The sequence below is a fragment of the Dendropsophus ebraccatus genome, chromosome 5, assembly GCF_027789765.1.
Source record: "Dendropsophus ebraccatus isolate aDenEbr1 chromosome 5, aDenEbr1.pat, whole genome shotgun sequence".
Taxonomy (NCBI): domain Eukaryota; kingdom Metazoa; phylum Chordata; class Amphibia; order Anura; family Hylidae; genus Dendropsophus; species Dendropsophus ebraccatus.
The window spans coordinates 37,090,496-37,116,324 of NC_091458.1; the positions used below are offsets into that span (position 1 = coordinate 37,090,496).

The 25,829-nt window shown below is 43.2% G+C and overlaps 1 protein-coding gene across 1 annotated transcript in view; it reads right to left on the reverse strand.

The window, feature by feature from the left end:
- Positions 1-2,721: 2,721 nt before the first annotated feature.
- The window catches only part of UBL3 (ubiquitin like 3), a 91,621-nt gene continuing 68,513 nt past the window's right edge, over positions 2,722-25,829 (reverse strand). Inside the window, exons 3-5 of the mRNA XM_069969878.1 lie at positions 12,142-12,228; positions 9,459-9,536; positions 2,722-4,210 (exon numbers count right to left, since the gene is read on the reverse strand). Of these exons, the coding sequence (XP_069825979.1) occupies positions 4,158-4,210; positions 9,459-9,536; positions 12,142-12,228 (218 nt within the window). The 3' untranslated portion in view covers positions 2,722-4,157. The remainder of the gene's footprint in view (positions 4,211-9,458; positions 9,537-12,141; positions 12,229-25,829) is intronic.

Sequence of the window (25,829 nt, forward strand, 5' to 3'; positions counted from 1 at the left end):
ATATAGTCATTGGCTGTATCCATGTTTTCCAGACACCCTTAGAGCTTTATCCAAGTTCAGCAGCCGCCGCTAATCAAATGCCGATCGTTCGGGTTCGGATGGCCTCGAACCCGAACCCGGTTCGCTCATCTCTACAGCTGACATTTCAGTGAGTGCAGAGATTCTGTAAAGTTATTGGAATAGAAATCTATAGGGCGTCTAGTAAGTGGACATTGCACCATTTTCTTTAGATATCAATTAGAAAACTGATCATAAGTATAAGGCATACATTTAATGGTGTGGGGCCTTTTTGACTGGCAGCATTCTGTAGCCATGAAGGTACTTGTCTTCATTCAGGCCAATGCAAGTTACTCACATTCCATCAACAAAGGTGGCTGCATCAAGATACAGACTTAGGATCTTTTTAAACGGCCAGAGATAAGGCCCTGCTAGGACACAAACAAGAGCCGATCAGCAATAATAGTCTCTCCAATCTCTGGCCCCGCCTTCTCCAGCTATCATTCTGGAGGAGGTGGCGGCCTAAAGAGAGAGCCGGACTGGATGCCAGATCACTGCTGGTGATCTGCATATGCACATCTGTGCCTTCAGTTTCCCTTTTGCTATTGGCCGCACATCCCCTGTTCACACAGTAAGATAAATTTTACCGCAGTTCTAAAACCGTGATCAGCCGAGGATCCGGTGTTTTCCTGCTCCTCAGCTGATCAGTCATTTTCACAAGGGCCAATTATAGGGTGAAGGAGCGTTTTTAGCAACACTGTGGCCAATAATCGGCCAATGTAAAAGGCCCTTTAGGTTGGGGGTCATACCACATTTGGGCTATATATTGCCTTTATGCCAGCGTAAAGTAGCTGGGGCCGACATCTAAGAGATGTTTATGGCATATCTAGTGAAAATCGCAAATGAGAATACCCCTTTGAAAGAAATTACTGAACATAAAAGGTTCCCCACACCTATCACAGATAGTAGTATGAATATTAATCATGCATTCATCTCTACATTTACAATGTGTAATATTAAAAGTTTAAACCACTTCCATTATTCCTGAATATTTCAATTGTAAGTAATTTGTACAATAAACCATGTGTTCGAACCCCAAAGTCAGAGTCAGACGTCACAACATTGTGACAATTTACTTTATTATATAGCTATACAGGAAAATCTCATACAATTCACTATCAATGGGGATTACAAAAGTAATCAGTGGGATTAATTTGCAGAAACAAAAAAAAATTGCATTGATTTAATTTTCATATTTTCTTTTCCAGTTTTTATCAAAAAATTCAAAGCAATTACAGTCCCAATCAGAACCACCAGACAACCAACAAAAATGCACTACAATATAATTTTATTTAGTTACAGAATAATCTAAATCGGTACAGGTTGCAGGAAGGAAAAAAAAAATTAGTGCTATATACAAGTGTTAATTTTTTGTCTTATTTTTATCCACTCTTTACAAATTGAAGTCAGAATGAATGTTTTTTTTTTCCGCCCAAATGCATATAAAGCATTGTGACAAGGCTATCGGAACAGAATTAAATCTGATTACTTTAAAGAGGTCTTGACCCCCCCCAAAAAAAAACAACACAAACCTAAAAGTACTTCAGTAAACCTTATGTAAAGCGGTTACCAAAAGACTAGTGTCTAGTGTTTTAGGCGGTGTTCACACTTGAAATTGTGGCAAAAAGTGCTTTTTTACCTCAATTTCGCAATCTTCTCTGGAAATGTGTGAACATAGCCTTAATTTGTACCATACATTCTGTGACCACAGCAGGATACCTATAAAAAAAAAAATCCTACAGGTATGCAGTCTCTTCTGATGGGGGCGGAAGACGAATTCTTGGCAATGTCTTCACACTGGGTTTTTGCTGTCCATTTAATTTATCTGCTTTTAATTGTTTATTTAATTTACAGAAAAAATCGGATGAACCACGTTTTTGTGTACACTAAAAAAATATTTAAAAAAAATACGGATACGTTTCGATCATTTTTTTTTTTCCATAATGTAAGTCAATGGAATAGGATCCTAACGGATGGCATGAGTTTTTGTTTTCATAAAACCAATATCTTAAACGGACAACAAAATTGCAGCGTGGACCCGGCCTAAGTGAACAGTATTACAATGCAGTCTATGCTGCTTCCAGGAGTTCCGTCTCCGGCTTGGTCAGAAGAGGCAGTGTACTTGCAGGATTCTTTCAGCATATCCTGCTGTGGTCACAGAATGATAGGTACGCTTTGACTAAGCCGAAACTACGGCATGACAAAGCAAAAATCAAAGCAGCTGTGGGAAAAATATGTGATATGATTGCTATGTCCGAACATACCCTAAGGGGCAGGAAGCTATGCATTTCCATGGGCTATCCTTATGCGTCATCTCTCCAAGCAGTACTCCCCACTGTTGTCTGATCCAGCGCGTGCAGGCAGTAAATGGGGTTCCTTCCTGCTCTATATTTGAGCTTACTCCCTGACACATTGAGCCTGCATGCACATGACTGCAGATCCTTCCTCAGTATAGGGAAATTTGAAAGGGTATATACCAGGATTTGTAATTTTCAGATGCTGTTGCCCCACCCCTGAGGAGCTACATCAAGTCTAAAGAGGGTATAAATTCCATACAATTAACATTGTGTGGCGAATAAGCAGAAATATCTCTGCTTCTTTTAGTTGTTTATTGTTGGAAAATCCCTTTAAAATAATGCTGACTGTTGCGGGGGGGGGGGGGGGGGGGGGGGGGGGGGAATATGGAAAATTATATATGGAACACCTTTTTCTTGAGTACTGTATACAGTATGCTGGGTCAACCTGTGACTATGTATAGTTATATTGTTCTATGACACTATGCCAATCTATTGTTAGATTCTATAATAATGCATTTTATATTTTTTTTTAATTAAATATATCCTACACATATTTGTAATTTCGACCAGGAAGACTTTCCTCCCTAGTGGAAAAATATAAAAAAATGTTTATATATCTTTACAGTTTTTTTTTTCTTTAAATGAAATATAGCTTCATGCTTTAGTGCTGTGCAAATTTCTTTATAGCATGTCTTAAATTATTATCCATGTGAAATGACAAAATGGCATCTTGGTTTTTTCGTTGGAATCTTAATATCTTCGCAAGCACTAGTATAAATGCAAGTTACACAAAGAAACAAAAAAAAAAAAATATTAAAAATAATAAACTAGTACTATGGTTGAGATCGGTTGTCTTCCGAGAGAGTCTCTTACCAGTTAAGCGTGAGATTGGACAGCAGGTTACGGATGAGTATTTTGTCGTCTCTTCACTGAAAACATCAACGTTTGATATTAAAACACAAAGTTGATTAATAAATGACATCTGCTAATATCTCTGCACGTTAATAATAAAGGCTTATGGACTACAGGAAAATTAACCCTCCCATATTAAGGCTAGGAAAGGCACTCCTCTCGTATGCTTGGTATGAGCATGCATGCAACGGTATGCTTGAGATAAGAGTGCATTAATAGTACATTAACAATGACTCTCCAGCGCCCCCTGCAGAGTGCTCTCGGATTACAGGCACATTTAGCTTTGTTCCTCACATATAAACCGTATGGTTGTTCCTCCTGTTACTACCTTGTGCCACCGCGGGCAGTAACTATATTAGGTAGGAGTCACTTCTCTAATACTTCTGAATTCAGTCAGATTCCACGTCTTGATTTCCAGTGTAGAACTCTTGTCTTGTAGGTTGTTGTATCAAGTATGGCTACAGCTATCTGTTGTTGAGGTCTAGGTCGGCGACCAGATGTTAGTGCAATCTGCATGTAGACAGCCTGGAATCAGTGATCTGTATTTGTATGCTGCAGCAAGAATGAGTATTGTTGTAGAAGAGAACATATTGATTTCTTTTGTTTGTTTTTTTGCCCCTGGAGACTGAATGCATTAAAAATGGATATACTATAACATACTACAAAGTTACTCTGCAAGATAAACAAAAATAAACTTAAAATCAGTATGAGAATGTCCTCGGTCTCTTGCAATGAAGAGAAATCTATGAGAGTGTTCATGTAATATATCACTTCCGTGGAGATTATGACAGGGTGTTGATCTAAGGTTCTCTGAAGCAATGGGTCTCCTCTATTCCAGCAGCATGATAGACAAAGACTATATTACATCACACTTTGCAGACACATCGTCATTTACAGAATTACACAGCAATTGCTCTCGCCGGTCTTCTCGCGGTTTCTCTGACCTGACGGAAACAGGAAAAACAAGTGTCAATGTTAAATGGATGCTGTCATTAAAAACAACTTTGTATATTCTGACATCAACATCAAAATCTGAGGCATCAACATCTATTTTTTTTTAATAAAGTGAATTACAAATATGCTAGTTTTCTGTGTGAAAGTTATAATATTGGCCACTAGGTGTCACTATTTTTACCTTCGCGGGCAGTTGTCAATGAATGCATGTCAATAACTATAGCAATTTTGAGGCAACCAAGAAGTGAGGGAGGAAGATCCATAGCTCTGCTCCCATGCTGTCAATCACAGTGCAGATAGCGAGCAACAGACATGGTTAAGACAGAGAGGCATCAACTCTACATTAAAGGGGTACTCCAGCGAAAAGCTTTTTTCCCAGTAATTGAAACACATTACAAAGTTATATAACTTTGTAATATGCTTCAATCACCTATCTTCCCTCCTTCCCTATCTTTTCCCCACCAGGAAGTGAAGTAAACTCATTCTTGCTTAATGACCGATGACCCCAGGCTTTTCTGTGGCAGCCATTTTGTGACAACGACATCATCAAGAGGGAGGCGGGTCTAAGCACTGTTACGCCAGCCTCCCTTTGTCAGAGGACTCAGGTTGCTCAGATCTGATTGGCTGAGCAAGATGTAAGTCATCTAACAGTTTTACAGAGTCAGTTAGACATCACAGAAGAAAAACTGCATCATGGGAAAGCCCAAACCAGGAAGTGAAGAAAAAATAAAGACACCAACTGGAGTTTCGGGGACCTGCAAACATCGGGAAATTCAAACTGAGAGACTCCAGAGGGATTGTAAGCGTAAAAACTATGTTTATGATTAATTTATTAGTGCCGGAGTACCCCTTTACTAATCCTACTTTATATGATTGTGACATCTATAATTACATTTTATTTTTACAGAATAAATCAATTTATTTAGACATACTCTATATCAGGAGTGTCAAATGGCCCTCCAGCTGTTTAAAAACTACAGTTCCCGTCATGCCTGGACAGACAAAGCCAAAGCTTTAGGAGAAAAGGCATGACTAGAATTGTAGTTTTGCAACAGCTGCAGGGCCGCAGTGTGACACCTGTGCCCTATACTATAAAATAGTTGTAGGTAATAGATGTTGCACCTCCCCAGATAAGGTTCCATGCCTCTTTACCAGCATGATCAGAGCGAGGAGGCATGCGTACAGTGCGGTGATGGAGGATGGATGCAAACTGCCACACCATAAACAGTATAAAAGTTGTAGAACTGCAAAGAGGGAGACAAGCAGCATGTCACCAATTAAAAATTTTCAATCTACTGGAAAAATTTGCTGTGAATCAGAAATTCTAATAAGCGACACAGTCTTCCTAAATGTAGCCCCCAGGGTGAACATCCTTATTGGCTGCATACAGCTGATTTTGCTTGGGGGGAAGCTTTGGCTGCTAAAGGGTAAACGCAGTATTTCATTGCAGAGATCCAATGTAAGGAATAGCTGTCCATGTAATAGAACAATAGTGTCTTATCCAGCTTCCACAGCTTAAAACTACAAACCTAAACATATCACATTAAAAATGCTGCCCTGGTAGCTCCCTTAGCCTCTAATGGACTTCGAGCACTGTGGCTCTTAAAGGGGTTATCAGGGCTTAGCAAAACATTGCGTCTTTCTTCTAGAAACAGCACCACTCTTGTCCTCAGTTTGGGTGTGATTTTGCAGCTCAGTTCCATTGAAGTAAATGAAGTAAATAGAGGTGAATTGTAATACCAACCTAAAGACTGGGGTGGTGCTGTTTTTTTTGTAATCCTTTCGTCTTCTTTTTTTATTCCTTCTATTACACTATACAAGGCTATAGACCAGAACAAGTGCTGCTTGTACAGAGCAACTCTCTATTCATAGAAACATAAGATTGCCGGCAGAGATGGGGGTTCCCCTCTATGATGTCCATATGTAGACAGGGGGTGTCATCATACGACAATCTAAATGATCACTGTCATTTCAAACATAGTAAAAGCCTATGTGATTTCTCGATCACTCCTTTTACCAATAATTATTTCTCATCCCTGTAAAAAAAAAAAATAAATAAAAAATCTAGTCTTAGGTAACAAAGAGACCAGGACAAAATGCAGGAAGTGGGGGTGGCTTAGCATGTGCTCTGTGCAGGAGGAGTATGCCAGAAAAAGCTTGGGCTGTGTACTTGCAAGATAAACCCTTCTGCCTGCTAAAGATGATCCTCAGGGTTCCTTAAAGGTGAATCAAGGCTTCCTTCTTATCTGTGACCACCTGTAAAGGTCGGGGCAGCCGTCTCTTACGTAAATCCCAGTGTACCTATTGCTGTCTGTCTGCAGTGCTGCAACATTATATCGCTTTAACATCTCAGCAGTGCAGATTCGTGGGACCTGTCCAACCCAACAGCAGCAGTAAAACCCAGATCAACTTCTAAAGGGTTAACCTAACTAAATCCTTTTGTAACAGGTACACCATCATAACTGTTATTGGCTACCCGCTTTCTGCCAACAGAGCAAAGGCCACAGAAAGTCATAATGAACCTATGCCTCATGATGAGCCGCAAAGAAGCTGTGGGATGTGATTTCTCCGAGGCTTCCTCGCTCCATCGTCAGACAGCTCTTATAAGATGGATATTAGGGAACTGCTGTGTGCACGCTATTCCTTAATATACAAGCACACCACACAAGGTTCCCAGGAACAATCTGTCTCCTCTGTCACCTGTCGGCATCTCATGAGATCTAGAAAACAATTTAGGAAAGACGCGGGCGAGGAGTAACAGGCAGTGATTGTGACGGGTTCCTCTGACCATGCGAGCGCCCTGTCATTGCTCCGTGAAGGGGCTGCCCTTTAAGCAAAATGCCTTGTTAAAGTTCAGCAAGTAAATTAGATGTTACTCGCAGGGAATCGTGCTAGTGACTTAATGTTGGGGAAATGTCAAGCTACTTATCAGTCTAGAATGTTAAATATAAATGAATATTAAATATTAGGAAGAGTCAAATAAACCAGACATAATGAAGCGGAAAATGAGGTCGATGTGTCGCATGGAGAGATGGCTGCGGGCCGGGTGGGGGTGCAAGGAGAAGAACACAAGTCATGTAAGAGACAGCAGAGAGTACATCTATATGGACATCTGCTAGATTACAAAATAAGCTGGAAATCCTTCAGTTTTCATTCTGGCCACTAAGCCTAATAATACGCTGACACTGTTCTGTAGAGAACAAACTTTTCATCATAGTCCTCCTTACTATGAGAAACACTGATTTCCTTTAAGAAATCTGTGCGTGTTTGGGGTTACAGACTAACCCTTGCTGCAATGGACTCTATATACATCCTATATACATACTGAACAGCTACATAATGATTTGTCCTAGATGATTTTTTATAAGAAAAATCCCCATCATAATGTCAGCGAAGAGCAGATGTAAATGAGTTCTCTATAGCCAGACACTGACCTTTCAGCTCATGATTACCAATACATCTGGTCCTGCATGGATTGCCATGGATGATAATACCCTACGTTCCTGGAAGATGTTTGTTTTTATATGCTGTATATTGGTTAATACTCCCCACTTATGATGCGTTTACACTGAGAGATTTATCTGACAGATTTTGGAAGCCAAAGCCAGGAATAGATTTTAAAAGAGGAGAAATCTCAGTCTTTCCTTTATGTTCTGTTTATAGTCTGTTCCTGGCTTTGGCTTCAAAAATCTGTCAGATAAATCTCTGAGTGTAAACACACCATCACTAAGATTATATTAACTATAGCTTTAGTGTTTCCTGACATCACACACTTACGGTTAAAGTAACAGGTACTATCTATGGGAGCTCAGGTTTCATATACCCTTTATATGACAGACATTGCAGGGACCCTTAAAAGCACCAAGTTAGGACTGTGAAAAAACAGACTATAATCCCATCTTCTCACTGGTTTCTTTAGTTGGCCATAAACAGCATAGTGTTTTTTCTTACAGGACACCGGTGATGTCCTGTTACGGTAAGCTGTCCGGTTGTGGATGGTCAGTGTCATATTATAAAAGACGGCCTGAAATTTCCCCTCTGGCTCCCCTCTGCATTCTGTGATGTGATCCAGCCTTTGTTTGGGACATCCCAGCCCCAAGCATGTGATACATGAGACACACTGACAATAGCCCTGTGTTGTACTATAGTGAAGTCATTGTCCCGTTACCGGAGTGCCATGCTGTGCTAAGAATTATTGCTCTCATTCCCAATCTGACAATCTGCTGGCTTCGGTTCTCATCACATACCTGAAGTCACTCGAGATGAAAAAAAATTGTAATCCTAGCCTATAATGCAAACCTGGACTCTCGATACACAGGATCTATGTCGCTTCGCAGTGAAGCAGATCTAAAGATTATCATAAGGTCTATACAGGTAATAAGCGGCCACCGTGATACATAGGGGAAGCAGCCATTTATGTAATGTGGAAAAAAAACACAGGCAAGGCAATGGACATTTTATTACGGCATCAGTAATATTTAGATGGGTCATGATAAAAGGAGGCTATTATAGGGTTAACCTTTAAGTCTAGGCAACTAAAAGAAATTCTAACAAAAAAAAAAAAAAAAGGCTAATGGAAGTAACAAAGGGTGCGGAAATAAAGCAGCGACTACTACAGGCAATGCCACACTTGTTATTCATCTTCTATCAGAGTATGGGAATCTGCCTGGTGATTCGCTGAGCGAGCAATCCATCAGCTGGATCAGGTCATTTCACCCTCAAGTCGTGACAACATCGTAACTTGGGGGGAAAATCAGTTCCGACGGGGGTCCCAGACCCTGTGACAGGGAGGTACGGGGAAGGGTGAGTAGCTCTAGTCTATTATATTCCCCCCTGCTCCTGCCTCCTTGAAAATTATGATTGTCACTGGCGTTGTCCTTTAAAGGTTACATGTCGATATGACAGGGAGGCAGTGTTATTTGAACCTACACCCTTTATAGGGGGGCAAAATTAGCTGCACCTATGAGATTTACAGGTAAAGGCCTGGAAGAAAGACATCCAATTACAATGTTGTTTCTGAAAAGTAATGTGCAGTAGTCACAGGAAGGATTTATTCTTCTGCTGAGCTGAGTGAAAACCTGCGATATGTGTCATGTGTATAATCAAACATAATGAAATAGAAAAGTACAGTGGAGGTCAGTAACCCCGGAGTGTAATCTAGATGTAGATAGATGGTTTTCTGCTGGCACCGCACCGTACAGCAGGAAAGCCAAATCAACTACTGTAAAAACCACGTACCTTGAGAATTTGGCTCTGGCAATGTCTCTCTGGCAACCAAGTGCATCACTGTTGTCTTGCCAAGTGGAAGTTTTAATGCTGTATGGATAGAAGACAATGCATCAATCTATGACAGATAATAGAATAGTAATGCACAGTCACAATACCAACAACTGAAATGTGGCATGAGAAGATACTGTTATAAAGCATAATAAAATCTGAATATGACCATGAAGAGTCCTAGATGATGTAACCCTAGCACTGTACAGTGTGCCCAGAGGCTCCTGTGCATGTATACATATACACACAGTCATATCTATATTTCCAGCTATGTATATTTGTGTCTGTCAGACTGTGGCATGGAGCAGGATTTGTAGAGCTACATGTCACATAGTACGCACTGGAAATAATCCGAGGGGATATCACTTTTCACCACACACATCAGTGAGCCGATGTATCAGCATGGCTGAGCACCGCGAGGAGCAGTGTTCAGTGAAACCTTATACTTTGCGCTCGAACTAACTACAATGCAGTGAATAGAGGAATCAATATCACATTTACTACACAGGTCAAATCAAATGTGGGAATATTCGTGTATAATAATTTATATGCTTTGACTTCACATCCACACCAATCAGCCATAACATTAAAACCAGCCAACTATTGCAGCATATGGGGCTGTGTAGTTGTAGTTTGTCAGAGTGCTTATTCTGACTCCTGTCTACCACCAAAAGCCCCTAGAATGGGAATCTGAGGATCAGCACTGGATGGAGGAGCAATGGGAAAAAAAGAGGCCCTGGTCTGATTACTTACTATTATACATCATGTAGTTGGCCAGGTACATGTGTCACTCACCTGGGAAAGAACTGGCACCAGGATGTACTGTGGGAACTATGGGTAGAGTGATGCTCCAAGCAACGTTCTACAGAGAAACCTTGTATCCTAATATTCAGATGGATGTTACCTGCCTAAACATTATATAGACCAAGTCTCTCCCTTCTTGAGAGTGGTATCCCTTAAAGGGGTTATCCAGTGCTACAAAAATATGGCCACTTTCTTTCAGACCCAGCCCCACTCTTGTCTCCAGCTTAAGCGCGGTGTTTTGCTGCTCAGTTGCATTGAAGTGAATGGAGCTTAATTGCAAACTGCACCTGAACTGGAGGCAAGAGTTGTGTTGTCTCTGAAAGAAAGTGGCCATGTTTTTGTAGCACTGGATAACCCCTTTAATAACACTGACCTCTTTCAGCAGGATAATGCCACATCCCCCACTGCAAAAATAGTTCAAGAATGGATTGAGGAACATGGCAAAGAGTTCAAGGTATTGGCTTAGCTACTAAATCCCCAAGATCTCAATCTGATCAGGCATCTGTGAGTGTGCTGGAAAAACAAGTGACTAAGGGCCCTATTCCACCGGACGATTATCGTTCAGATTATCGTTAAATCGTTCGAATCTAAACGATAGTCATTCGGTTGAAATGCAGTTAACGATTAACAAGTCGTTGGCATTGAATAAGACGTCGTTCGGTTGTTCGCAGTAGATACGAACGCAATAGCGAAGAAAAAACGATTGCAAATACGATCATAAGTAACGATTATCGTTCCATGGAAATGAGTGAATCAGGTCTTTCGCAATAGCGGTCGTTTGAGATTGTTAATCATTAACGATTATGCGAACGATAATCGTCCAGTGGAATAGGGCGCTAAGAGGCTGCACATCCCAACTTTCAGAACTTAAAGGAGCTGCTGCTGATGTCTTTAGCCAGATGCCACAGGACACCTTTAAAGATCTTGTGAAGTCACTGTCTTGATGGATCTGAGCAGGTGGTACTAGTGCAGGCATACACAGTACAAGGCAAGTGGTTTTAATGTTAAGGTTATTTGACGTGTCCATATGAACACGTCTAAAAGCATATAGATATACTGGAGAGGGGTGTAGAGGATGTAGAGCATTGAAGGCATTGAAAATATTTACCCCTGGTTTCTAGATTTACCTGCATTACTTTTTAACTATTTATATACTTACAGATATTCTTCACAGGAAAGCTTCATAGATTGCTATTAGCTCTGCAGCCACTAGATGGCGATATTGCACTATGAGAATCTATGCTACTGAGTAAGTCTACCAGGCTGAAAGGAAAGGCCTATTATCTTTGGTAATATTACAATGAATTGTTTTCATCAGAGCGGCTGACACAGAACATAAGGTTCTGTACTGTATGCTTCCAACAATGCGAAAGTAAATTGATTACATTCAGAAGTGGATACCGACTTCAAGGGTCTGACGCATGTGTAATGTAATCAATGCACTACGCATCTTCCTGCGAGAAACCTCCATGAGAAAACCTAAGGACAGCTAGATAATAGACAAGGAAAAATAAAAAGGTGCCTAGGTCTTGAAGAGCAGCGAGTTTACACAGTGATAGCTGCAGTAATAAATCACATCCAGCAGGGGGCCAAGCCTTGCATCATACGGACCTATAAACTGGTGTGATGCAATGCAGCCATGAGGAGGCTGCCGGTCGGCTCGTCCTCAATATCTTTCCTAGTCATTCAGCTAAATGGGGCATATGCTGCAGAAACAGCCCCATTTCCATGTACTGAACAGGTAGAAAATTGTATCTCATAGTAAAGGCAGTAAAAGGAAACTGCCTAGCAGATAATAAGACTTGGTAAAGTAACCTCAGTGAAAAATGTGTCCCGTTACCTCCTAAAGTCACATTGCCGTGAAGAAACCGTCCTTGATAGATGAGTCGGAGAATGCACGGACTGCTGACCTGCTCCTCTTCCCAATCTGAAAGATACAAGACATAGTGATCATGACCAGAGTCCCCATACACATACCCTGCACCACTGCCGATGACAAGCTGATGGATAACTACCTCCTAAGTAGGTGCTACAGCCACACCGCCAGGGTGTTCCCACTGGAGCAAGGCAACAGCTTGTCTGTAAATCACATTTCTATTAGTTTACCTGCGCCAGAGAAAGCTGTGTGACCAGCCCTCTGGAGACCAACATGGCCGCCGTACTGACTGTCACATTGCTTATGCAATGTTCTAATGATAACCCTGCAATCACACAAAGGTGAGAGAAGGGGGAGACACTATTTATAGAGGAGCTGTCATCTCTCCTGACATCTATAAGGGGACCTGTCACACTGAACATGCACAGAGAGAGAGACAACACAGACATATAATTATTAGTAGAACTTGTCATTTATTCATTTAAAGGGGTTTTCTGGAAATTGTTTTTACTGACAGTCTTACCTCAGGATATCTGATGGGCGGGGTCTGACAGCTCGCACCCCTCTGATCTGCTGTGACATCCCCCTGTACAGAGAACAGAGCCGGAAGCAGACAGCTCCAGACACCATGTAGTGGCCGTGCTGGGTTACTGCAGCTTCACAAGTGAATGTACGAAATGGATTCCAGCTCTGTTCTCAAGCGCCCAGCAGCCTACTGATCCCCACCGATCACCATTACCCTACCGATCACCAATGCCTGACCAGTCCTATTAATAACAACTCACACAGAACTCACCAAGATGGTAGACATGTCAGGGGAGATAATAGATTCTCTATGCAGAAAAATCTCTTACTCTAGCCTATGTGTGGCAGTATACTGTACAGCCCCTGAACAGACCCAACTAAATAGCAGGTATATTGGTGTACAGACTGACTGCAACTCCATTAACATGAAAAATAACAACCACCAATGATCTCACGGCTCCTAGAATCAATGTCATGCGGTCCATGGAATGAGTGACCGACCCTATGCAGCGCTGGAGGAATTAATACTGCAGAACATGACACAATTATGGATGCTGCTCAGAGCCGAGACGCTTCTTGTTTCGCACATGACCTTATTGGTGACATCAGCCGTCCAATAGCCGCCTGGTGCTCGCTCCGTCTGAACCGTGCAGAACAGACAAGGTGAAGAGAAAAAGTTCCAGCTATCTGCAGGATGACTGCGAGAAGTATAAAAACCAGACGCGGCTCGTAAAGCTGACATCAGCCCCAGAATGGAGAGCGCGCGGCTCAGCAGATACTGCAGCAGCATGGGATAAGCGGAGGAGCCTTCATCCCAGTGTGAGCCCATCACAGCAATACAGGGATTTATCACAGCCATAAACTGAGATGCTCCACCATAACACAACGCACAGGGAAGGAACATGGAGGAAGGAGACCGCTCTAGCTTGTGAATACGGCCCAAGAGTCCACCCTAATGGATATAGAAGGGAAGGATATTCTCGCTGCTATTTACCTTCCCTCCCTCAGGCCTCTCTGTGTATTGCTTCAGTATTCTGAGACACAAGCAGGAGTCGCAAACCTTTCCATTCTAGTTTTTCTCTGTTTAGGTTACCTTCTCACCTTATACATGGGCCGATGGGATGGGATCTGGGGGATCGGTACTCATTTCTGCAGCCCTCACAAGGCTCAATTGATACTTTTCTAATACAGTGAACCCTCAAAATACAATATTAAAGGGGTTGTCCAGCGAAAATCTTTTTCTTTCAAAATCACCTGGTTTCAGAAAGTTATATAGGTTTGTAATTTACTTCTAGTTAAAAATCTCAAATATTCTAATAATTATCAGCTGCTGTATGTCCTGCAGGAAATGTTTTCTTTTCAGTGTGACACAGTGCTAGATACTAGACACACACAGCAGCACAGGACATGTAGTATCACACTATACTGTAGAGAAGAGATACTAGACACACAGCAGTACAGGACATGTAGTATCACACTATACTGTAGAGAAGAGATACTAGACACACAGCAGTACAGGACATGTAGTATCACACTGTAGTGTAGAGAGGAGATACCAGACACACACAGCAGTACAGGACATGCAGTATCACACTATACTGTAGAGAAGAGATACTAGACACACACAGCAGCACAGGACATGTAGTATCACACTATACTGTAGAGAAGAGATACTAGACACACACAGCAGTACAGGACATGTAGTATCACACTGTAGTGTAGAGAGGAGATACCAGACACACACAGCAGTACAGGACATGCAGTATCACACTATACTGTAGAGAAGAGATACTAGACACACACAGCAGCACAGGACATGTAGTATCACACTATACTGTAGAGAAGAGATACCAGACACACACAGCAGTACAGGACATGCAGTATCACACTATACTGTAGAGAAGAGATACTAGACACACACAGCAGCACAGGACATGTAGTATCACACTATACTGTAGAGAAGAGATACTAGACACACAGCAGTACAGGACATGTAGTATCATACTATACTGTAGAGAAGAGATACTAGACACACACAGCAGCACAGGACATGTAGTATCACACTATACTGTAGAGAAGAGATACTAGACACACAGCAGTACAGGACATGTAGTATCACACTATACTGTAGAAAGATACTAGACACACAGCAGTACAGGACATGTAGTATCACACTATACTGTAGAGAAGAGATACTAGACACACAGCAGTACAGGACATGTAGTATCATACTATACTGTAGAGAAGAGATACTAGACACACACAGCAGTACAGGACATGTAGTATCACACTATACTGTAGAGAAGAGATACTAGACACACAGCAGTACAGGACATGTAGTATCACACTATACTGTAGAAAGATACTAGACACACAGCAGTACAGGACATGTAGTATCACACTATATTGTAGAGAGGAGATACTAGACACACAGCAATACAGGACATGTAGTATCACACTATACTGTAGAGAGGAGATACTAGACACAGCAGTACAGGACATGTAGTATCACACTATACTGTAGAGAAGAGATACTAGACACACAGCAGTACAGGACATGTAGTATCACACTATACTGTAGAGAAGAGATACTAGACACACAGCAGCACAGGACATGTAGTAATTATCACACTATACTGTAGAGAAAAGATACTAGACACATACAGCAGTACAGGACATGTAGTATCACACTATACTGTAGAGAAAAGATACTAGACACATACAGCAGTACAGGACATGTAATATCACACTATACTGTAGGGGAAGCTCCAAATACATCCAGAGCTCCATTCAACCAAAGGAGGCAATAAGAATGCCCTCTTAGCTCCTGTTGGGTGGTATAGGTTAGAATACTGTACTGAAAATTAAAACTATGCTTTCCAATTCACATCCAACTATAAACATGAATAATGCATTGTATCTTTCTATGCCATTCAGCGGTATACACTGGCGTCCACGTATGGCAATGTTCTAATACGGGCCACACCGGCCTTTGTGTTCAGTTCTGATCTTCAGCCCGCAACAGACCCAGATCAATAAGTAGGAAGGGCAGCTTACCTAATCCTATAGTAATGTGCATGAATAGTAAAGAGATTATCCATTTTGGTATACATTATTGTCTGTTCGGCCATCTACTGACTGCTATCTGTATAGCATTGCTAATATATCACACAACTACTGGATTAGAGCGGAACTGTAATACCACACCCAACCTGAGGACAGGGGTGGCATTGTCTTTATCCAGAAAAAAGTACGGCTACTTTCTTGCAACTTCAACCTCTATGCCAGCTATATGTATTATGGAGTTCTTTCTATTGCCATAATGGATTAGACTTTCTTGCCCTACCTGTAACCTCTATTCACTGTTGGCTGTAAACAGAAAAAGAAATGAAATCTATTTAGCAAACACCCTGTGAGATGCCTGGCATAATAACTGTATGAGAAGACAATACACAAGCCTATACTAGCCTGTCCTCCCGCAGGCTGCAGCCATGACGTCCCTGCTATATACCGCACACATACACTGGTGTTATACATGGAGAGATGTACACCCAGTGCACAAGGTAATTCTGTACACATGGAGGAATACATCACAAGCATCTGCAGTTGACACACAATATGGTTAGAATATATGATAGGACGGCGTAACCAGCTCTAACGCCCCTCAGGGTCAGAAAAGGGCAAGTAACAACAAGCTCCATAGTGAAGCTGACACCTCATACTTCTATGTAGCTTTACATACAGCATTACAGACCTAACCATCAGCAGAAAGGATCCCTAAACTCTATGACAACTGCTGAGGCCAAGCTGCAACTTTATTCATGGTCTTAAAAGGAGAAGTCCGGAGAAAATTTTTATTAAAGTATTGTATTGCCCCCCAAAAGTTATACAAATCACTAATATACACTTATTACGGGAAATGCTAATAAAGCGCTTTTTTCTGTCACTTCCTGGATAACATGGTGATGTCACTTCCTGGATAACATGGTGATGTCACGACCCAACTCCCAGAGCTGTGCGGCTGTGGCTGCTGGAGAGGATGATGGCAGGGGGACACTGAGGGACACAGGGCACTGGAGGGACACTGAACATCCCTCTGCCATCATCCTCTCCAGCAGCCACAGCGCGGACAGCTCTGGGAGTCGGATCACCATTTTATACAGGAAGTGACATCATCATGTTATCCAGGAAGTGAAGCCTTGATGCAGTAGTAAGTGCCGGGAAAAAAGCCCTTTATAAGCATTTCCCATAATAAATGTATATTGGTGATTTGTATAACTTTTGAGGGGCAATACAGTACTCTGACTTTAAGGTGTATCATATTTTAGGATATGCTAAAATGTTACAGTGCTGCCCCCTGGACCACCCAGCTGGGCAGGGAACTAAGGTACAGCTGGGATACATACCAGGTAGCCAGGTGTCACTGTGCAGGCAACACCACAAAACAGCAGATTTAGTTATGGGGCTCCTTCATTCTCAGAATTGTTAGGGTCCAAAAAGGTGAGACCCCCCACTGATCCTACCAATAATCCATCACTAAGAGAAACAGGATCTTTGGAAGTGATCAGAACAATCTTCAGGTCAATCTGTAAGTGAATTGGTCAGGTGCAATTCTCACTGTTCGATAGCTATTCGGTCAAGGAGACACCTGGTACCGCTCATATATGCATCTGTGCTTCCAGAACGTAGAACACCACTAGCAAACAACGTGCAAAGTGTCAGCTTCCAAAGCTCCTAAATGCTGCAAGCTGAAACATCTCTGTGCTCCTTATCCGATCCTCATACCTGCATGATTGACGGTCAGTGAGCTCAAAGAAGAATGAGGAATGGGAGGGGGGGGGGGGGGTTTAAGGAGGTGTTACAGCCCTCAGCACTTCAGGGGCTTGGGAAAGTCTCGGACACTCTGCAAAGGAGAATAAAAGGCATCCTATGTGATGGAGGCACAGATGTTATATGAAGACCTAACAGTGTATGGAGGGATCAGGAGGGTCAACTCCCCAGATATTACATGTATATTGGGATGGGGGAGGGGGGGGGTCAGGAGAGAGACAGACCACCAAATACTGCATGTGTGCATGTGTCTGGAGTGATCAGGAGAGAGAGAGAGCCCACCAGATACTATATGCCATTACAGTGGTGCCTTGGACTACGAGCATAATTCATTCTGGGGCCGTGCTTGTAATCCAAATCCACTCTTAAACCAAAGCAAATTTTCCCATAAGAAATCTTTGAAATGCAGACAATTGGTTCCACACCACAAAATATTTTTTTGTTGTTGTGAATAACATGTAAAACAAGTGAAACAAACAGCTAAATATGTGATATTATAAGTTACTGTACAGTATAGCAATCAGCATGTGGAGTATAATGTATAGTAAGTGCATAGTTCTGGAAAAAAACGGGCACAGTTTGTAGATACAAGATAGAAACTGCAGATCCCTATAATGCAGTAGCGTAGTACAGCATGCTAGAATAGGAAAGCAGGGCTGCTGCCAGAGGTCTGTGTGGTCACATGAAAGCAATGGGGAAGGGGTGTGTGTTTATGGACCAATCAGGAAGAGAGAATCACAGAGCTGTGCAGGAGGACAGTGACAGAAACTTTTCTATGCAGAAGTGTGAATGGCTGAATGCAAGTGCAGGCATATTATAGCAGCAGTGTGAATGGCTGAGTGTGAGTGCAGGCACATTATAGCAGGAATGAAGAGGATGGGAAACACAAGGGCTGACAGAGACTGCAGGAAGTATAAAGGAATGAGCAGGGCAGATGTGGGAACATAAATGCAGCACTATCTGTCTGGGGAAAGAGGGGTAACAGCTATGGAGAGATTACCTCCACAGTCCTGTCCCCTGATGCAAGCCCCAGCCTGAAGTGGATCTGCTATGATTTGGAAGGTGAAGGAGACTTCCTGGGTCAGAGTACAGGGCTGTAGACCCCCCTATGCAGACCATGCCCCTCCCCCACTTCCCCTCCCACCCTGTACAGGGAGTTCTTAAACCAAGTCACAATTTTGAAAAACTGTGAGCCCTTCTTGCAAAGCGCTCTCAAACCAAGGTACCACTGTAATTGCTCTGTGTAATAGGTTCCCTAGAATCATAAATGCAAGCAACTGAGTCAGCCAACCCTGAATGATTACGGTTCATCCACAAACACTGCCATACATATGGGTGTAGCAGTCCTTGGTACTTCATATGAACATGGTGGCACCTGCTGCTGTCATATTATGGTGCTATAGATGCATAAGCAATAAAGAGGACCTGCGTACATTAATATTGATAGCATATTCTAAGGTGCTAAATGTGCTAGGTGTCAAGTATAGTTGTGTGTCCCCAGGTTTCCTGGCACGGCAGGGACAGACGGCAGTACTGAGCAGTAAGAACAGATGCTGGAGAACATACTGGTAAATCTTGACATAAGACTATTACCATAATACTCCCAGAGCAGCGCTTCAGTATGGAGGTAAAAAGCCTTGTAACACTACTCGCAGTATAATAATATATTCTCGCTCCATCACTGGAGGCGATCACACAGACACAAGAATACATTAATATCAGGCTTTTCCAGCGAGACGCCTTTCATTTGCAGAGCATAAACATTTTGGCTACTGAAGACGTAAACACAAGGAGATAATACTCAATTGGATGTTTCTTTGGAAAGCGGGCCAAGTTCACGAGGCTCCAGATTATAGCTGTCAGTGGTGGAGGAGCCTGAATACATCACACCACTAAGGGTTTCCTGATCAGGACTAGACAAGCAGACCGCGTAGGGGATGGGAGAGCCGCTTATCCTGCAGACACAATAAGAAGGGACATGTGGATGATCTGCGCACAGGCCCTAGATACTAAGGGCTATATTACATGGCCCGATGAGCAGGGTAAGCGAGTGCCCATCTGCTAGATCGGGGGGGGGGGGGGGGGGGGGGGCGGTCAAACTCAAATAGATGGTGGACCAAAATAAAAAAACTGGATAAGGTCCCGGGCTAACCTTGATATTTGTGTGCAGCGTTCTTGACACTGTCAGCAGTGTGCAGCATTCCTAGCGCCAACGCCTCATGTAGCGCCCCTGATGCACCTACTGGTGTCCTATGGGGATGGTTAGGTTGTGGCCAAGTATGCTGGTTCCTCTATGGCAGGAAGTGACCAGCATTACGGGCGGTACGTACAACTTGGCATGGACACCAGTGACAGATTAACTGTACCATGAGCCCATGTCATATCTTAAAGCCCTGATCTATAGAGTCTAAAATAGTAAATATGCCCCCTACTGCAGCCATTACAGTATTATCTCCAAAACAAGAGTCCGTGGAGCCTCGGTTGCGAGTCTCAAAACATGGGATCTCCAGATGTCTCTAGCCTGTTGCCACAGGGTGCCTCCATGATGGGGAGAGCACCAGACCACCCTGATAGATAGCCCTATAAGTACCACTCGATTGAGAGTATTGTAACATAAATAGGGAAACAACAGGGTGGCCCCTTTTTGTCAACGTCTAACTCGAGGTGCGAGTATTGCGATCATGACAAGTGCTTGCCAAGGCAGGCATCCATCCACAGACAGCCGTTTCGGGGTATTTGCCCCTGTTAGTGTGGAGCAGGATTCTGGCTGGTTGGGGCAATAACAAATTGTTTGAAATGTCATTGCCCCAACCAGCCAGAATCCTGCTCCACACTGACCAATGGCAAATACCCTGGAAAGGCTGTCTGTAGATGGATGCCTGCCTTGGCAAGCACTTGTCATGATGGCAATACTTACACCTCGAGTTGACAAAAAGGGGTCACCCTGTTGTTTCTCGATTTATGTTCCAATACTCGAAACCGAGAGGGACTTAAGGGGCTATCTATCAGGGTGGTGTGGTGCTCTCCCCATCATGGAGGCACCCCGTGGCAACAGGCTAGAGATATCTGACTATCCTGTGTTTTGAGACTCACAACCGAGGCTCCACGGACTCTTGTTTTGCATATTAAAATTTTTGGGGGCATCAGTGGAGACTCTTGATTGAGTACTTCATTGGAATTTTTTTACTGATCTCCTTGAGATTAGTGATTATTGTTGGCAGTATTATCTCCCTTAGTAGCATCCCTTAATACTGCCCCATAAAGTAGTTTTTCATTAATTTTCCCCAGTAGTACCCCATATAGTAGTCAGCCCCCCTAAATAGTGCCCTATATAGTAGTCATCTACCCTCAATAGTGCCCAATACAGTTGATAAGGACTCCAATAATACCCCACATATTATGTACTCTGGACTTACCACGTCCAGCTCCCACGCTGCAGCTTCTCTTCCCGCAGGATGCCCCCGCCACAGGCAGCATCTGTGATGAGGTCACTACGTTGCCTGTGAGGGAACAGGGTGCGCCTTCTATTACAACTCATTTCAGAATGCCGCGCCACATTTCAGAACTGGCGGTGTGGTGACATTACAAATGCCACTTGGGCTGGGTGCACTCTGCAGAAGACCACCCATAATTCAATTAGCTGTGCTCTCCTATTGGTGGGCTAACGGTAGGAGGTCAATTGATTTCCTCGGTGGGCCAAAAACAATGGCGCCGTGGAAAAAAGTTTGACATGCCTTTTGTCCCTCTAATCGTCATCCAAACAGGAGGGTGAGGACAAAGCCAAGTCTACATAGCGGCCAGGATAAACATTGGAAAAAAACTTCATAAAGAAGAAACAATGGACAATGTCCCATCACTTAGGGGAAGAATACACATGGTAGATTTTTGCAAAGCCACAGCAAATTCTGCGTGTGTTAAATGTGGATTTTCATGAGGATGTTCATATTCCCCATAGATTACAATGGCAAATGATGTGGGATCACGATGTGGCTGCCCCTGAATAGTGCTACAACCCACAGACAGATTTTTTCATTGATCTTTCCCATGATGAAGTTATACTTGTAAAACTAGAATTTGAGAAACAAAAAAACACACCAGTACCAGATTACTAAAAAACTGGCAGGAACTCGTGCCCAGGAGGAAGAACCCCATTACCATCCCAATGAGGTCTCGGAGATTCTATTGATACTTGTTCTGCATTAACCCATTCAAATCCCGGGGTAAAGCCTTGCAGAACAGCTTCTAGGCGACAAGGAAGTTATGGGATTATTTAGGCGTAATGAGCGGAGCGGAGGGCCTCTCTGCTTATAGAATTAAATTGGCATGAAATAATAATTATGTGAATCATGGCCGAGACCTGAATATGTGAGGAAACGCGGTCTTTACAGCTCAGACAGCTTAACCCCTGTAAAGGGATTGGCGACGTAAGAATTAGAAAGGACTCTTCTATTGGCTCAAGACAAAGAATAAAAGTGATAAGTGTCTTCAGATAAAGGCCAAAAGCCAAAGAGTTTAACTCATCACCTGCCGCTTTAATAAAATGCCGAGAACGGGGGGGAAAGTAGAGCAAAATCACAGGACTGAGCCCCATGTATAAAAAGAACAGCAGTCAATAGTCCCCAGAGTGGACGGTGACAGCAAACCTGCTCAGCCACTACTCCATCCATTCTTTAGGGCACTTCCAAACAATGCAGCGTTGAGCACTAGAAACAACTGGAATCCCCATAGAGAATAAATGGAGCGGTGGCTGAGCTTGCTTGCTACCACTCACTGGACAACTAAGCTCTCTTTTTGTGATTGGTGGGGGTACAAGAGGTATAGCCCCCATCGATTAGCTATAGACCCTATGCTATATTTTGTAATCTTGGCAGAACCCCTTTAAGCTTCATTTACATAAAACACTTGAGAGCCTCTTTGATCTTCTCTAGGACTCGATAATGCTAAAGTAGCTTTACGTTTGTCCCCCTTCACGTCTTCTTGCTTTTTCTTGTAGAAATGTCACGGATGTCTATCAAAGCTTTCCCAACAAATTCCTTTTAGATCTCACTTTTCCTTAATGAGAACAGAGCAGATGGCCGCGCCACCGTCAATTACCAATCAAGTCAATTAATCCGCGGGTTCTCACAAGTGGACATTACCCAGGTGGTACACCATGGTATCGACCCCTGATATCAACTCCTCTACCTTCACATCTGTATCTCTCCATCTAATTAGATTGTAAGCTCTTTCAGGCAACAATTCTTCTTCCACTTGCTGCACCCAGCTCATCATACATAGTATTAAATGTCACATCAAGTCCAGACAGATCTAAGCTCTGAGCCAGCAACAACACGGCAGAGACCTTGGCAGAGGACTGAATGAAATCAAAGGCTCATTTCAATGTAATTAGAAGAATAAGATAGGTGGTATTCATTAGAAGGATTTAAAGGGATACTGTTTGTATCAGTCTGAAAGCTTATTACTAGATCTGTATATTGGGAAGATCTGCCAAGAACCTCATGTTGTGCTGCTCCACAGACTGGGACTATGCTGGTTTTTCTTTGATGGCCGCCCCTGATAAGACAGAAATGGAGGATATACTTGTACTTCTATATGCTATTATTATATGGAAACTGGTGTCTCTTCCTCTTTAAATCTGTTTTCCTGCACTAAAACCAATTAAGAATGTCACAGTGTGACATTATAGAAAGGGTAAAAATGCCATTAATTCTATCACTCCTTTGGGGCCCCCTGCAGCATACATTACAGTAATCACCCACCAGCACCGCTATTCTCCGCTCACATACATGGTGCTGCGCTGGAGTGCGGCGGCTGCTGCTGTGGATCCAGATGTGCGCCGGATCCAATACCCCTTGTGACGCTATCAGAAGATAGCAAATAAGAATTTATGTCCAGGAAAAGCTGAGGATAAAGGGTGTGTGCTACAGATATAAGCATAGAAGTGTCTATCATGATCGCACCCCCTCCAACTCACGTGGCCGCAGGGTCTCTGCAGTATATAGCTGGGCACTGTATTTGGTATCAATGGGGTCTCTGCAGTATATACCAGGCACTGTACTTGGTATCAGTAGAGTCCCTGCAGTATATAGCTAGGCACTGTACTTGGTATCAGTAGAGTCTCTGAAGTATATAGCCAGGCATTGTACTTGGTCTCATTAAGTTCCCTGCAGTATATAGCCAGGCACTGTACTTGGTATCAGTAGGGTCCTGCAGTATATAGCCAGGCACTGTACTTGGTATCAGTAGGGTCCTGCAGTATATAGCCAGGCACTGTACTTGGTATCAGTAGAGTCCCTGAAGTATATAGCCGGCACTGTACTTGGTATGAGTAGGGTGCCTGTAGTATATAGCCGGGCACTGTACTTGGTATCAGTAGGGTCCCTGTAGTATATAGCCAGGCACTGTACTTGGCATAAGTAGTGGTCCATGCAGTATATAGCCGGGCACTGTACTTGTTATCAGCAGGGTCCGTGTAGTATATAGCTGGGCACTGTACTTGGTGCCAGCAGGATCCCTGTAGTATATAGCCGGGCACTGTACTTGTTATCAGTGAGGACAAGTGATGTGTGATCCATGGAAACCCCCCCTTCAAATTCAACCTATGGCCTTCTGTCTGGTCTGTTTTTCTAATTATGTGTTTCTCCTCATAAAATAGCAATCCTACAGCATCTTGTCTTAGCACTCTCCGCACTTTGGTTTCTCTCTTATAACTGAGTTTTACCCTCTCCACTGTCAAATGGGCGTGTCCCTACACAAGCAGTGATTGGACAATGTTAGACTGTAGGGAGACACGCCCACATTCATCCAGCAGGAATATGCAGAGTAGGATCCAGAGTAGTCGTCTAACGGGGAATACAAGTGTTTAGTAAAGCAGACGACATGTCAGGAGCGCTGTAGGATTCCCATTACCAGTGTTTCCTGGCCCCACATGGATCAGATGGCACAAACAATAGGAATATTTATATGACAGACTATAAACAGACTTTCTACCTCTGTAAACTACATTATTGCTTTCAACTACAATAACAATGTTATTCTGAAGGAGAAAGCGGAATGTGACTGTGGTTACCATGGAAACAAGTCATCCAGCCAACACAGTGATGTTATTATCGATGGCTTCCTATGTTTTGGGAACCTCTAGAGATATGGTCTCTTATAGGACTATTGTTATCATGGTGCCTTCTGATTTACAGCTCTGTTACTGCACATATGACTATAAATACAGTGGACACCTCTATCCAGCACATGACAGGCACTGTGATACGTGACCTCACACATCTCCGCTTTGCCTGCACAAAGTCTGAGTGTGCTTTAGTGTGGTATCACATTATGACACCAAACACTGTTTTATACGGCTTGGCAGCATGCCCTGCCCTGCTTCTACAGACGTAAGACAACGGGGAAACCAGGCGTCAGCATCTTTAGGACGCAGCACAAATTGAGATAGTTGCAGAAAATGATACGGAAGGTTTCCTGCTAAAAAATCCAAGATCCAACACAAATAAAATAAAATGAGCAATCTCCTGATTTAATGGATGGCTTATGGGAGGACGGATTAGAAGAGAACAAAGTAACTATGTCTTTCCCGATGTCTCCTACTAAGATGACCCAAGGGCGATCTCTATAACAGGGCTCAAGCACTAGGTGGAGAGTACAATAAATTGCTGGATCATCTGTGTGGCCCAGCAGAAGATAGCTGAGCATTGTCCTTGTGATCTGTAAGGGTATATTCACAGCAACGGTCTCGCAGCGAGATTCTCGCTGCGAGACCGGCAGGTCCTGGCAGTTCCCACAAACTATATACTCGCTGCGGTCTGAACGACCGCAGCGAGTATGTAATTCGGCCACCCTTAACCCCTTCTGCTCCCGCCCGGCTCCCCCGCTGTAAGCATGCATTAACTGTCCTCGCTGCACGGGCCCGGCGTCCTGCTCTCCCGTCCAGCCAATCAGTGGCTGCGGCTGGGCAACACACTGATTGGCCGGGCGGAAGAGCAGGACGCCGGACCCGTGCAGAGAGAACAGGTAATGTATGCTTACAGCGGGGGAGCCGGGCGGGAGCAGAAGGGGTTAAGGGCGGACGAATTACATACTCGCTGCGGTCGTTCAGACCGCAGCAAGTATATAGTTTGTGGGAACTGCCAGGACCTGCCGGTCTCGCGGCGAGAATCTCGCTGCGAGACCGCTCGTGTGAATATACCCTAAGAGTTCCAGCAGAAGATAGCTGAGCACTGTCCTTGTGATCTGTAAGAGTTCCAGCAGAAGATAGCTGAGCACTGTCCTTGTGATCTGTAAGAGTT